The 13,983-nt window shown below is 37.3% G+C and overlaps 1 protein-coding gene across 3 annotated transcripts in view; it reads right to left on the bottom strand.

Annotated features, from left to right (window-relative positions):
- The window catches only part of SATB2 (SATB homeobox 2), a 192,176-nt gene that overhangs the window by 67,911 nt on the left and 110,282 nt on the right, over positions 1-13,983 (bottom strand). For all 3 annotated transcript variants that reach the window (XM_027124972.1, XM_027124950.1, XM_027124960.1), the window contains exon 7: positions 10,865-11,337. In XM_027124972.1, the coding sequence (XP_026980773.1) occupies positions 10,865-11,337 (473 nt within the window). The remainder of the gene's footprint in view (positions 1-10,864; positions 11,338-13,983) is intronic.

The following is a 13,983-nucleotide window of genomic DNA, read 5'->3' as shown; positions in this document are numbered from 1 at the left end:
TTACATAAAATGCTCTATTTCAATTAGATTTAGGAATGGGAATAGGGGTGGTATACGTTTGACAGCTACTGAATCAACATTCTCTTTACCCAGAGCACAAACAGAGACAGCATCTCCCCCACGCTTTTTGGCTGAAATTGCCTAAAAAGTGCTAATTAATGATAGTCTTTATATGTAAGGAGGACTAAATTGAGACCACTATCTAGAGGGCCATCCTTAAGTCACTGAATAACTTTGAGACACTGCTATCCTAGGAGATATTAATATTACTACAATCTTTAAATCTATGAATTCAAGCCAGTGATTCTGAAATGAAAGAGTACCTATTTTATGAAGCTTGCAGGGCCATCTTTTCCTACTTTATTAATTTAACGCTGAAATCAAAAGAGAGTATGTTATTTGCTTCAAAACCCAATAACATGTTCATGCCTGATCTGCAGCATTTCATATTTACAGCTCATCTTTCAGTTGGAGGACTTCCTTTTTCTCACAGGTTTCCTTGTCATTTTATAACCAGCTTACTGGACCATGGAGTCAAGACCCCTGGATTTACATTGTATTCTATTCCTGTATGACTTGCTGAGTGCCTATATCTCTACTGGATATTGAGAAGTAATGACTTGAGACCAGAGGTCAGCTGAGAAAGAATTCTAAATATCTTGGAGGTCAAGTTTTCTACAAATATAAACTGTACATGTAATTAAATCATGCCTACCTTTGGCTAACAATGTATAAATCAAACACAAAGTTAAAAGAGAAGATCCCCCCAACCCTGAAAAAACTAACTGGTGACACACTAAAAGCTCAGACTTCCAAATATTTTGGTTGCTAAAATTTTCATTTTGTTGCTACACATCTCTTCCTAATTGTGCCACTTCGAAATATGTTTAGTAAGCCCTTAGACATTTTTAACCTTAATAATACGGGTGGGCAAATACTATAAAAACAGTGCCAATAAAGCATAAAAGCAAAGTCCATGTCACTTCACACAAAGACATTTTAGATTTCTAGCTGTTGACCTTACTGCCAATTTTTCTGATACATAATTCAATTTAATTTTCCAATCTGTTGAAAACATTCTCTGGTTGCTGAGTGACTTCATGAGCTGTATTTATGACCCTGGCCTTAAGTTTTTTCAAATGATGTGGCTTTGATATGTAAACAGCAGATTCTTTGCAAAGTCTCATAAAAAATAAAAAGTAGGCAAATAAGGACAGGTCAACCAAATGAGTTCCCAAAGGATTTAAAAAATCCTCTTCTCTATCAGATAAAACCAAGATGAACAGCTTTCTCAAAAAAGGCCTTTGACAAAAGGTTGTAAACTGTGTAACTTTGTGACTTTTTCATCAAACTAAAGAAGGAGCAAGACACCAAATTAGAGGCCTTTCTGTTGCAGAAGAATAACACATTTTGCAAAACACACAGGGGCTTCTACTGAAAACATGTTTCTAAGAATTGGCTCAGGAGAGCTACCTGAGACACAAAATGAACCCGAACTTTCTGAGTTATGGCATAATCTGCTAGAGGAAAAAGAAAAATAACTACACTGTGTAAATAACGAATGTGACAAGTCTCGTTTTCAAACAATACAAACCTCTTAATGCCAATTCTTTGTGTATGGATATTTCCTGAATCCCACCTTCAAGGCAAGGGGCTAGTGGTGCAGACAGGGGCAGAGAATCACACCTCATTTCCCTTTGCTGGCACTCTAATGCTCCCATTCACACGTGGCAGGGCATTCGTTCTGATGGATTTAGCCTAGTTTCGATCAAAGCTTCCTCTACTTCATTTAACAGATTTGCTCAGATGGAAGGTCTCAAAGGAGAAATAATGTTAGTAAATGGGGGATTTCTGAACATATGAATATGTAGGTCATTGGATTTTTAAATAAATTAGAGAATAGTTTATCTATTAAGGAAGATTTATTGTACATATTTCATGAAACCATTCTTATTATAGGTCAGTGGACATCCCCTAACCATTCCTGGGCAATATTAAGCCTTGTAAAATAGTCACAAACCTTTTCATATAGTCATAAGCCTCTGATTGATTTTTTTTTAAGTCCATAAAGTGACAGGGGCAAAAGAATGCTTTAGGTTAGGATTCATAATTAAACTGTCAAAATGCAAAGATGTAAACACAGTAAATAGCCAAGCAACTTATTTCATGTCCCTAGGACTGATAAGTGAAAGTGTGCCAACACTAAAATAAATCTGGGATAGAAGCAAGGAAAAATGAATGTGCAAAAAAATAAAACCTGACAGCACTGGTCCTATTACTTCTTACAGCCTAACAGACCCATTTGCATCAGTGACAGAGCACTGGCGATTCGGCAGGGCTGAGAAGCAAAGCTACTCTGAAACTCACATAAATCACATAATTCATCTTTGAGACTCAGTAAGGATGGCTTTAAGTCAAGTTTGAAAGATCTCATAGGGCCTCATAGCCAATGTCTGTTTCTGTCTTATTCCTTCTCTCTCTCTCCCCCATTCTTCTAACCAAACCCCCCCCATATTCAATATCCACAAGTAAATCTGGCTAATATCAATATCATCCCACTGAATTCAGGGGACTCAGTTTAAAATAACAATAGTGATAATATTTTCAAGAGAAAGTAGTACAGTAAAAAATTCTATACAATTCTATATTATTTTCTTAACAACATCTTGCTCATGACTTATGAATACTGATAATATTTTCAAAACAAAGTAGTACAATAAAAACCTCTATACTATTCCCATAACATCATCTTGCCTTAGATTTGTGAAGGTAGTAGGTATAAAATTGAAGATAACTTTTATTCAAACTACTATCCCATGGCATATCCAAAGGCCAATTAGACTAGCAATGACCCTGATCTATAATCTGGGATAAAAAGCACATCCTAAGATAAAGATTTCTGTGCAAGTAATTTATTCAGGAAGTGCTTCTGAGGGAAACTGGTGAAGGAGTGGGAGAAACAGGTCAGAGAAGGGAGGAGATCCAAACAAAGTCCCAGCCTCAGCCTGATCCTGCAGAGAGCTCTGGAGGGGAAGTCACACTTCAGTGCTGTCCCTACGATGGAGGCAAAGAGCTGGGTTTTCACCCTCCTGCACCTATCAGACATTGGTTAAGCATTTCCAGCTCTCTGAAGAACCTAGGGGGCAGGACAGGAATAAAGACACAGACGTAGAGAATGGTCTTGAGGACACGGGAAGGGGGAAGGGTAAGCTGGGACGAAGTGAGAGAGTGGCATGGACTTATATATACTACCAAATGTAAACTAGATAGCTAGTGGGAAGCAGCCGCATAGCACAGGGAGATCAGCTCGGTGCTCTGTGACCACCTAGAGGGGTGGGAGAGGGAGGGTGGGAGGGAGACGCAAGAGGGAGGAGATATGGCAACATATGTATATGTATAGCTGATTCACTCTGTTATACTGCTGAAACTAACACACCATTGTAAAGAAACCATACTCTAATAAAGATATTAAATATATATATATATGGAAATTGAAAAAAAAATAATAATACAGGATACAAGAATATCTGAGATTCATGAAAGAACCTGATAAAATTGATTAAATCCAGTTTATTCTGAAAAAAAAAAGAGACAAATGCACCCCAATGTTCATTGCAGCACTATTTACAATAGCCAGGTCATGGAAGCAACCTAGATGCCCATGGACAGACAAATGGATAAAGAAGATGTGGTACAGCAATCAGAGAAGAAAAAGAAATAAAAGGAATCCAAATTGGAAAAGAAGAAGTAAAGCTGTCACTGTTTGCAGATGACATGATACTATACATAGAGAATCCAAAAGATGCTACCAGAAAACTACTAGAGCTAATCAATGAATTTCGTAAAGTAGCAGGATACAAAATTAATGCACAGAAATCTCTTGCATTCCCATACACTAATGATGAAAAATCTGAAAGTGAAATTAAGAAAACACTCCCATTTACCATTGCAACAAAAAGAATAAAATCTCTAGGAATAAACCTACCTAAGGATACAAAAGACCTGTATGCAGAAAATTATAAGACACTGATGAAAAGAATTAAAGATGATACAAATAGATGGAGAGACACACCATGTCCTTGGATTGGACGAATCAACATTGTGAAAATAACTCTACTACATAAAGCAATCTACAGATTCAATGCAATCCCTATCAAACTACCACTGGAATTTTTCACAGAACTAGAACAAAAAAATTCACAATTTGTATGGAAACACAGAAGACCCCGAATAACCAAAGCAATCTTGAGAAAGAAAAACGGAGCTGGAGGAATCAGGCTCCCTGACTTCAGACTATACTACAAAGCTACAGTAATCAAGACAGTATGGTACTGGCACAAAAACAGAAATATAGCTCAATAGAACAGGATAGAAAGCCCAGAGATAAACCCACACACATATGGTCACCTTATCTTTGATAAAGGAGGCAAGAATATACAATGGAGAAAAGACACCCTCTTCAATAAGTGGTGCTGGGAAAACTGGACAGCTACGTGTAAAAGAATGAAATTAGAACACTCCCTAATACCATACACAAAAAGAAACTCACAGTGGATTAAAGATCTAAATGTAAGGCCAGACATCATCAAACTCTTAGAGGAAAACATAGGCAGAACACTCTATGATGTAAATCACAGCAAGATCCTTTTTGACCCACCTCCTAGAGAAATGGAAATAAAAACAAAAATAAACAAATGGAACCTAATGAAACTTCAAAGCTTTTGCACAGCAAAGGAAACCATAAACAAGACGAAAAGACAACCCTCAGAATGGGAGAAAATATTTGCAAATGAAGCAACTGACAAAGGATTAATCTCCAAAACATACAAGCAACTCATGCAGCTCAGTATCAGAAAAACAAACAACCCAATCCATAAATGGGCAGAAGACCTAAATAGACATTTCTCTAAAGAAGATATACAGATTGCCAACAAACACATGAAAGAATGCTCAACATCATTAATTAGAGAAATGCAAATCAAAACTACAATGAGATATCATCTCACATCGGTCAGAATGGCCATCATCAAAAAATCTACAAACAATAAATGCTGGAGAGGATGTGGAGAAAAGGGGACCCTCTTGCAATGTTGGTGGGAATGTAAATTGATACAGCCATTATGGAGAACAGTATGGAGGTTCCTTAAAAAACTAAACATAGAACTACCATACGACCCAGCCATCCCACTACTGGGCATATACCCTGAGAAAACCATAATTCAAAAAGAGTCATGTACCAAAATGTTCACTGCAGCTCTATTTACAATAGCCAGGACATGGAAGCAACCTAAGTGTCCATCAACAGATGAATGGATAAAGAAGATGTGGCACATATATACAATGGAATATTACTCAGCCATAAAAAGGAACAAAATTGGGTCATTTGTAGAGTCTCTAGGATGGACCTAGAGACTGTCATACAGAGTGAAGTAGAAAGAGAAAAACAAGTATCGTATATTAACGTATATATGTGGAATCTAGAAAAATGGTACAAATGATCTGGTTTGCAAGGCAGAAATAGAGACGCAGATGTAGAGAACAAACGTATGGACACCGAGGGGGGAAAGCAGTTCGGTGGGGGGGGTTGAATTGGGAGATTGGGATTGACATGTATACACTAATATGTATAAAATAGATAACTAATAAGAACCTGCTGTATAAAAAATTAAATTAAATTAAATTTGTAAAAAAGAAGTAAATCATGGGGTGGGACAGTGGGGGGGGGGGTGTTGGGGGAGGCGTGAAGCATGGAAAAAAGGGCTGGCTTGTTATTTGCCTCAGCCTCCTCTGGTGTATCACATTACTTTGTGACCACAGGTAACAGAAATGCTTAGAAATGTGTCATAGGATTGCCTGAATATTAATGATCAGGTCAGAAAACATCACGTTTATCTTACTCTTCTCATAGGGTCCCATTTGTCATAAAAGTCTTTAGAGCCATGAAAAGTAGGGCTAACATTTTCTTTCAAAAGTCTAGCAAAGAAGTAAGCGATGGTGCTCCGAGTATATTTTATATAAGGTCAAAAGGAAAAAATAGGCTTCTACCATGCTGATGGCTCAGATAGGATGTGATGCTCTGCTACTCCCTGCATCTAGAATTACATTAGTCTCATGCCCAAGCTGAAGAATCAACATCTTGGCATTACATGATCTCAAACGTGCTGTTTCCCTTGCCTAGAACATGTGACTTAATTTACGTTCTTAGTTTCGACAGTATTAAGAAACCAATATAGAAATGTAAAAAATAATAATAAATAATAAAATCAGATTGGCAAAAGGTTGTCTATCTCTGACTCTGGCAGAAGTCATGACCTTGCCATGAAGTATGGGTAGGGGATCATTTAATCAAACAAATATATTTTATGTTTTTAAAAGACACACGGATTAAGATTAAAATGTATTAAAAAGCAAGTTCTTGGAAATATAGCTCCATTCCCTTAATTATGTTACTTTACAACACCAAATGATATAGTGGCAATAGATCAGACACACAAAGTAATTAATAGTTTTTCTTTGAAGAACTGTTATTTTCAAATGCTATTTATTATGAATTTGAGCTTTTCATCTGGAAGTCTTAAACATGAAAAACTAGACTATTTTTTTTTACAATTCTAGATTCATTTATGAATATCGTGCATGTGATTTTTGTTCTACACACACGCGCGCACACACACACACACACAGAGGAACTAATTGCTAGATTTGTTCTTGGTCTAATCATCAAAAACAAATCCAGGAGCACAAACTATAGGGTGACAAATCAAATTGCTTTTTATTGAATTTGATAATAAATGAATAATAGTTATCACGAACTATTTCTGAAAAATATTCAGTAAACTGAGGATATGCTACATATCAGTAAAACAACTGAGTACAAGACTAATATTGGCCTTAGGTGTCCATCTAAAATCTGATTTTGTTTGCTTTAAGAAAAAAATGTTGAGATTCCTTTCTATCCAAAGATTAACAAGTTATGTTATTATCTATAAAGTTAATTCTTATTTGTTTATTACAGCTGACAAATCATTTTACCACTCATGTGATAAAAAAAAAAAAGCCTACCATTTGGAAAATCCACAGTTGGTTTCATGGGGCATCGTACACCACATTTTCCATTTAACAATGCTGCTGGTGAAACCCAGCTGTCCAACCTTGCTGTTAGTGACTACAGTATATACAGCAGAAACAATCTGTCTGTTGACCTCCAGCTTAAGTTCAAACTATGTCATTCTGTCAATACCATCTACCTTGATTAGGTTGGGCTTTATACACAACAGGTTATGATCCCAGAGGGATGAAAAGCTTTCCCAAATTAAAAGCAGAAATTTAAAAGGAAATACTCATACATTCCTATGCAGTTTCCATTTGATATCCTCAAGACTTGCCCATGAACTCAAGCTCATGTTGATTGAATGTGAATGTTTCTTTCTGGGTGTAGCCATCTTACAAATTTAATGGCAGGAGGAAAATAATAAAATGCGTTCCATGCTTCAATTAGACCTTTTATAACTTGGCACTTGAAAGATGGCAATGCCGAAGAAAAATCATTAATCCCCAAAAATAGGCAAGAAGAGTTGGGCAGGAGAAGACAGACCTCCAGGAGTCTAGGGCCTTGGCACAGCATTTCCTCACACCAACACAGCCCGCCTTTTGTCTAGCCTCATCGTGAGCCTTCTTCTCTCATGCTTCATGCTATTTGGATGAAATGTATACTGTATTTGATTCTAAAATCCAAAGCAATACGACCATGCTCTCAATTTTATCCTTATCCAAAGGAGCGGTATAAATAACCAGCAATAAAATGTTGGCTGGCCTTGAAATGCCTATTCATGCACATGAATGATAGATGAAAGAACACACACACACACACACACACACACACACACACTCACAGAACTGCAAGATACAGACTAAAAGACGCATCCTTCTACTTTGTGTTTTATAATAGTATGCAACAGACTTGCCCCAAAGGATCAGAGTTCTTCATAACCCCAGTTCAGATAACTGTGGACACACAAATGCAGCCCCAGTACTTTGAGTCACAAGAGAATAGTGGTAGAGTGATGTTTGGAACATGTGCAGCCCTCTGTGAACCTCCGAACTCATTTTCAAATGATGTATTGACTCTGTGAATAACAGAATGTATAAGTTAGCTAGGAGTCAAGGGAGCTAGAGATTTCACCCCTCTTGGTCTCCTGCCATACCTAAGCTGTCAGCACCAAACCTCAAACAATCCCACTGCGTTTCTCCCCTGCTCCAACTCCTGCAGTTCCAGCGTGGCTGAAGACTGTTACCAAACCACAGTGGTTGGTTCCATCACTAGTTCATGCTGTTTGACTTCAGCTGAGGCCCCAAACTACCTCACAAATTCTTCTATCTCAAATTGACTCCCTCTCACATCCAAACTGTCAACCCATTTCTGGTCTCCCTTTCAACACCAAATTTTGGAAAGAGTAATTTGCAGCCACTGCTTCTGTATCCTCAAGAGTTAATCCATCCTGAACTCCTAAATTCTCTCTCCTGCCTTCACCACTCTAATGAAATTATACTCTAAAGTTTGCCAAAGATCTCTCCCAACCAATCGCCAAATCTCACGGCACCGTTTCAAGCTTCCCCTTCCCAGACTTAGTTTTCCAGACACGGACAAGTCTCCTTCTGGAAACTCTTTACCCAGGTCCTCTATACTTTTATCAGCATCTCCCTTTTCTTCCACCTCCACCTGCCCCCACCTCTCTGGGCATTTCTCTGTCTCTTTTTCTGGTGTTAGGAGTGCCGGTGGCCTCTCCCCTCCTTCCCCTGTCTCTTTAAATCCCAGGCTCTGTGAATAAACTTCTGATCTCTTTCTCTAACCCTGACAACTCTCCTTAGCACTAAACTGTTATTTTCAATGACTGCTGCACATCTTCACTTAAGAAGTCTGCTAGCACTTCAAAGTCAAAATAGCCCAATCCAAAATAATCACTTTAACCTTACTCCAACCATCTCTTTCAATGCCCTCCTTGATTCTCTAAATAATTTCACTATATTCTTAGTCACCAGGCTCAAACCTTGGTGTTACCTCCACTCCAGGCAGTTGCACTGTCAACTTTACTCTCACAGTGCTTTTTGACTGTACCGTCTACTCCATCGCTGTCAGTCTTGTTCAAAACTTCTACACATTTCAGCTGGACGCTTAAGGCGGCTTCCTAAATGATATCCCTAACCCTCTTGCGATCATTAAGGGGAAGAAAGTCTTCCTAAGATCCAATTCTGATCACTGGATTATAGCATATTCCTAATAAAACCTTCAGTGTTTCCAGTGCTTATTAAATAGAGTTCAAAGTTCTTAGCATGGCCCCAAGACCTTTTCAGATCTGTTCCCTCCACCTTTAGTTTTATTATCTAGCTTTGCTATCAACTACCAACTACTCCTGCCTTTTGCTGAATCAACACTTTTCTTGTGCATTTTTTTTTAGCCTAAAATACCCTTCTTCTCCGTGTTTTCCTGTTAAATTTTATTTACCCTTCAAGGTCTAACTGCCCAGCAACCTCATACTCAAATCAGTTGTTCACATATGTGCTCACCCATGGTCTTTTTCACCTTTGCATCTGCACAGAGCTTGGCTTCTTGCCTTGCATTTAGTAGGGTGGCTAACTTAAACCGACCGTCCTCCTGAAGACTTACCACACTCGCTCTACTGACAGTTAATGACTCCTCATGAACAGCCCCTGTAATCGCTGCGCACATTGTCCTGCATTATTCACCTTACTTCACATATTACTCGAATTATCTGGGTACATTTTTTTTTTCACTACCAGGTTGGTTAGCTCCTTAAGATTAGGCACTTTTCCTTTTTTGTTACTCATACAGTTGGTCCTCTGTATCTGCGGATGTGAAACCCACAGATACGAAGGACCAACTGTACTGCACCATTTTATATAAGGGACTTGAGCACCTGTGGAGTTTGGTATTCGTGGGGGGTTCCTGGAACCAATCCCGTGCACACACCAGAGGGACAACAGTATAAGAGCTAGATTACTAGTTCTCAAAGTGGGACCCAGACCAGCAGTATCAGCATCACCTGGGACCTTGTTAGACATGCAAACTTCTGGGTCCCACCCTAGACCTGGTGAATCAGAAACTCTGGGAAGAGGCCCAGCAATCTGTGTTTTAACTGCCTTAAAACATTGTGATTCTGATGCACACTCACGTTTAGCACTGGTGGGAAAGAACTTAATTATAAGCAGCCCTCAATAAAATAAGATATAAATAAATAAACTGTTTACTGTCTTATCATTTAATATTATTTTGGCATATAATTCCCTCAAAACATTAAAAATATGAGTAATCTATCCATTTTTACTTCATCAATATCTTAAATCTAACTTGTACATTTTGAAGGGTTTATTAAAAAATTATAGAAATGATGACATATAGTGATATTCTTTCTATAAAGTTCAAAGACAAGGTAAATAATAGATTGTTTGGGCATGAACAGTTCTAGAACTAGTTTTTTTAAAAAACAAGGAATGATAAGCACAAAATTCAAGATCAGGGTTACGTCTGGGGAAAAGCAAATGAAAAAAAGAGAGGAGAGGAGGAACACACAAAGAGACCCAGGTCATTGGTAACATTTCAGGTCCTGAGTTGGGTGGTGGGTTCACAGACATTCGTTACATTACTGAAATTGATTAATTAATATGGCCAAGTATGGATCAATGGTGATAGTATTTCATGAACTAAGGATTATTAATTAATCTAATTCTACATGCTCTGAGATCCATAAAAAAAATTTTAAAGAGATAAGAAAGAACTAATACTTGCCACAATCTGTCCTTAGTATTATTCTGAATCACCAATTATGACGTTCATTGCTAACGGTACCTGTGTGCGATTGAATGCCACTCTTGCAAAGACAGCTTGGGACACACTGGCCCTCTTCAGCTCATCTCTGACTTGCTGGTAGATATCTGGAGATACTTCCACAGAAGAGTTGGTTGGCTCCGGCTTAACTGCTCTGGGAATGGGTGGATGGTTCAGAAACTGCTGGTTGATGGCTTGAGGATGCTGGTGAGCCAGGAGCCGGCTAACGGCAATCTGTTGGTTTATCAGATGGGCCATGGCGATTTGTTGCCTGACAAGTTGTGGACTGAGCTGGGGAGAAAGAAGACCAGGGCTCATGATGGGCTGTAACGCGGGCACTTGGTTTCGGATTGGAGTACTGTGGTGGATTTGGCTATGTGGAGACTGTTCGCTGGTTTTCCCCAGGGATGCCAGCTGGTTCATATTTGGTAAATGCATTGGACGCTGGCCCAGAACACAATAGTCTGAAAGGTTTTCTCGTTCCACTCTTTCCACTGTTAAAAGATAAAAATGATAATTCATCATTATCGACATTGGCATAATTTGTTTCTGATACACGTAGTATTAAATTATATTTCTGGTATATTAATGACGTAGACGTTTTTCATACAAAGCTGGAAGCCCCAGAGTAAAAGTGAGTTATCCTTTCCTGGAAAATGTTACAATAATAGATTTTTCCATAGGTTATGGTATGAAAGTAAAACTATTTGCCACTTCAATTTTCTTTAATTCCTAAAACTAGGCATTTTATTAAATAGCCAAGACAGAAACCACTAACCATTACAAATTCTAAATCCTCTCATATTCCCAAGCTGTATCATCTCCCTCTGTGACAAAAGCACCAGCTGTTTTCATCTTCTGTAGTTTGTGGTTAATGGTGTAGTTCATGGTTATCAGGAAATGACAAGGACAACGTCTCCTGTCAAAGTAACTGCTACCTCCCAATAAAAATCTCACATAAATACTATTTTACAGCTATGGAAATATTTATACAAACTGTCTGTCACATAGTATATCCTTTCATCTCCTCACCTGTTGTCTTTTTTATAGGAATATGTCTTTAAGAAATGGATATTTTAATGATTGTGATCTGCACTAGGATAAGAAAAAAGTCTCACAAAATTAATAACATCGCCTTGATTTGCCATTAAATAAAATTCTCCCTTTCTCCAGGTTATCTATCTTTTATGTTTTGTTGAACTTTAGTAAAGATTTAAGGAATAACCTTGAAAGGGAGAAAAAAAGAAAGTATCATATATGTTCATACATGAGGCAGATTCTTTTCTTCCCTCAAGAATATGCCTCAGGAAAGAGTCACATCAGAGTCAAATCCTTACCTAAAACTTTGTATTACATTATTATGTAAAGCAAAGGTTTGTTTGGGGAAAACACATTAGGCTGAAACAACCTCTATCCTTACTAGCTTTAAATGCTTATGGATGTAATCTAACAAAATCTGTGTTTTAAAGTAAAAATTCCTCATAGATTTAGTAATTTTTTCCTACAGCTGAAAGTGTTTGATATGATAATGCAAAAGCGTATTAATATAATGTTAAAGAACACTACTTGGAGTGGTTACATGCTGGAGAGCAGAAAAGTATTCACCTATAAGACAAATTTTTAAAATAACTGCCCCCCTTATATGCAAATAGCGCTTGTAAATTGGTATATGGTTTACAGCGACAGAATCATATTTGATCAAAAAAGTGCTGAGTCTCAAAAAATTTAGGAAATTATGTGTGCTGGAAAACTAGTTGAGATGACTCAAAGTGATGACAAAGTCACTAGAACCAAACCACATGCAAAAAATTTGAATAAAATCAACCAATGAACTATAAAGCCAAGGAAAGTGATATTTCTAAATTAATATTTTATGTAATATGTGATTTTCAAGTACATATGTGGAAGTAAATTAATACATTAACCATATGTAAATAGATATCTGATCATTTTATCTATATTTCTAAAGGTTTTATATATTTAAAACTTCTCATTGGTAATATAGATAAACATCCACATCTTGGGAGCACCTTATATTCAGACATATCCAGTATTTCTTCCTGCTTTTTAAAAAAACTGAGTGATTGCTTAACTTTCCTATGAACCCCTAAATAAGTCAAAAGTTTACCTCAAACTTCTTTAGGAGTTCAATTTCCAACCTAATCCTTTCAATGTAATTCATATAGTTTGTATTCAACTTTCCTTCATAAGGTTCAAGGTGAACAAATTATTTTAATCTTATTCTCTAAAGGCAAACGTTTTTCATTCATTGTATTAATTAAACTTTAAGGTATACAATCTGGAAAACCAAACCAAGCAAATGGTTAAGAGCCTTCAAACAAGGTAATCGAACACAGTTTTCATAGAACAGAAGTTACTATTGTAAGTTCCTTATTGAAAGAAGTAAAGAGACCACGGACTGCTTCCAGAGTAAAGTCATACTTTATAGGCAGAAATATTTGCCCTCAGGTAGACATTTGATTTGCTTTTGTTCGTTTGTTTGCTTTTTAATTCAGCCAAAATAAAGGCAAATTCAAGTAGCAAAAATTATGTTCTCGGGTACTTAAGAAGCAGACGGTTTATCCATTTCTTTTTCTACTTAAAAAGCATAGAAACACCCTCTTAATGCATACATTCTTTGATCAAAAGCCAATTTTCCAAAATGTCAGTATTTTCATCTTTCAATGACTTAATTACATTTGAGTTACTTTCTTAAGATACATCTAAATCCCGTCATTAATAAAAAAACAAATGTCAGAGCTCCATGAAACCTCTATGAAATTGGTGCCGTAAGAATCAGAATAACGTCAGTCCACAGTCCTTTAAGATTATACATAATAATTCTCCTTTTCCTTATGAGTTCCCAGAGCATTAGAGTCTCATATAGTTAAGAACAGTAACTATGGAAGCATCCTTAGAGACATGTGGTAACACCATGAAGTATTAACTGATTAGTAAGCCATAATGAAGGCATTGCAAATGCAAATGTCTACACATGCAGGTAGAGCACAACAGCCAGAGAAGCCAGCAGCAGAGATACTAGGAGGAGAGAGAGAAACCCTGCCCACTCCAAACAAAGCAGCCACTAACTTGATTCAGCCAGTTGTCTTTCTCATATTGTCATTTCTTTTTTTTTTTTT

This window comes from Aethalodelphis obliquidens, unplaced genomic scaffold, assembly GCF_003676395.1.
Source record: "Aethalodelphis obliquidens isolate GAN/ISIS:26980383/991018 unplaced genomic scaffold, ASM367639v1 scaffold2, whole genome shotgun sequence".
Classification (NCBI taxonomy): Eukaryota; Metazoa; Chordata; class Mammalia; order Artiodactyla; family Delphinidae; genus Aethalodelphis; species Aethalodelphis obliquidens.
Note: the sequence above shows the minus strand (reverse complement) of the source record. Positions and strands in the feature narration are given on the sequence as shown.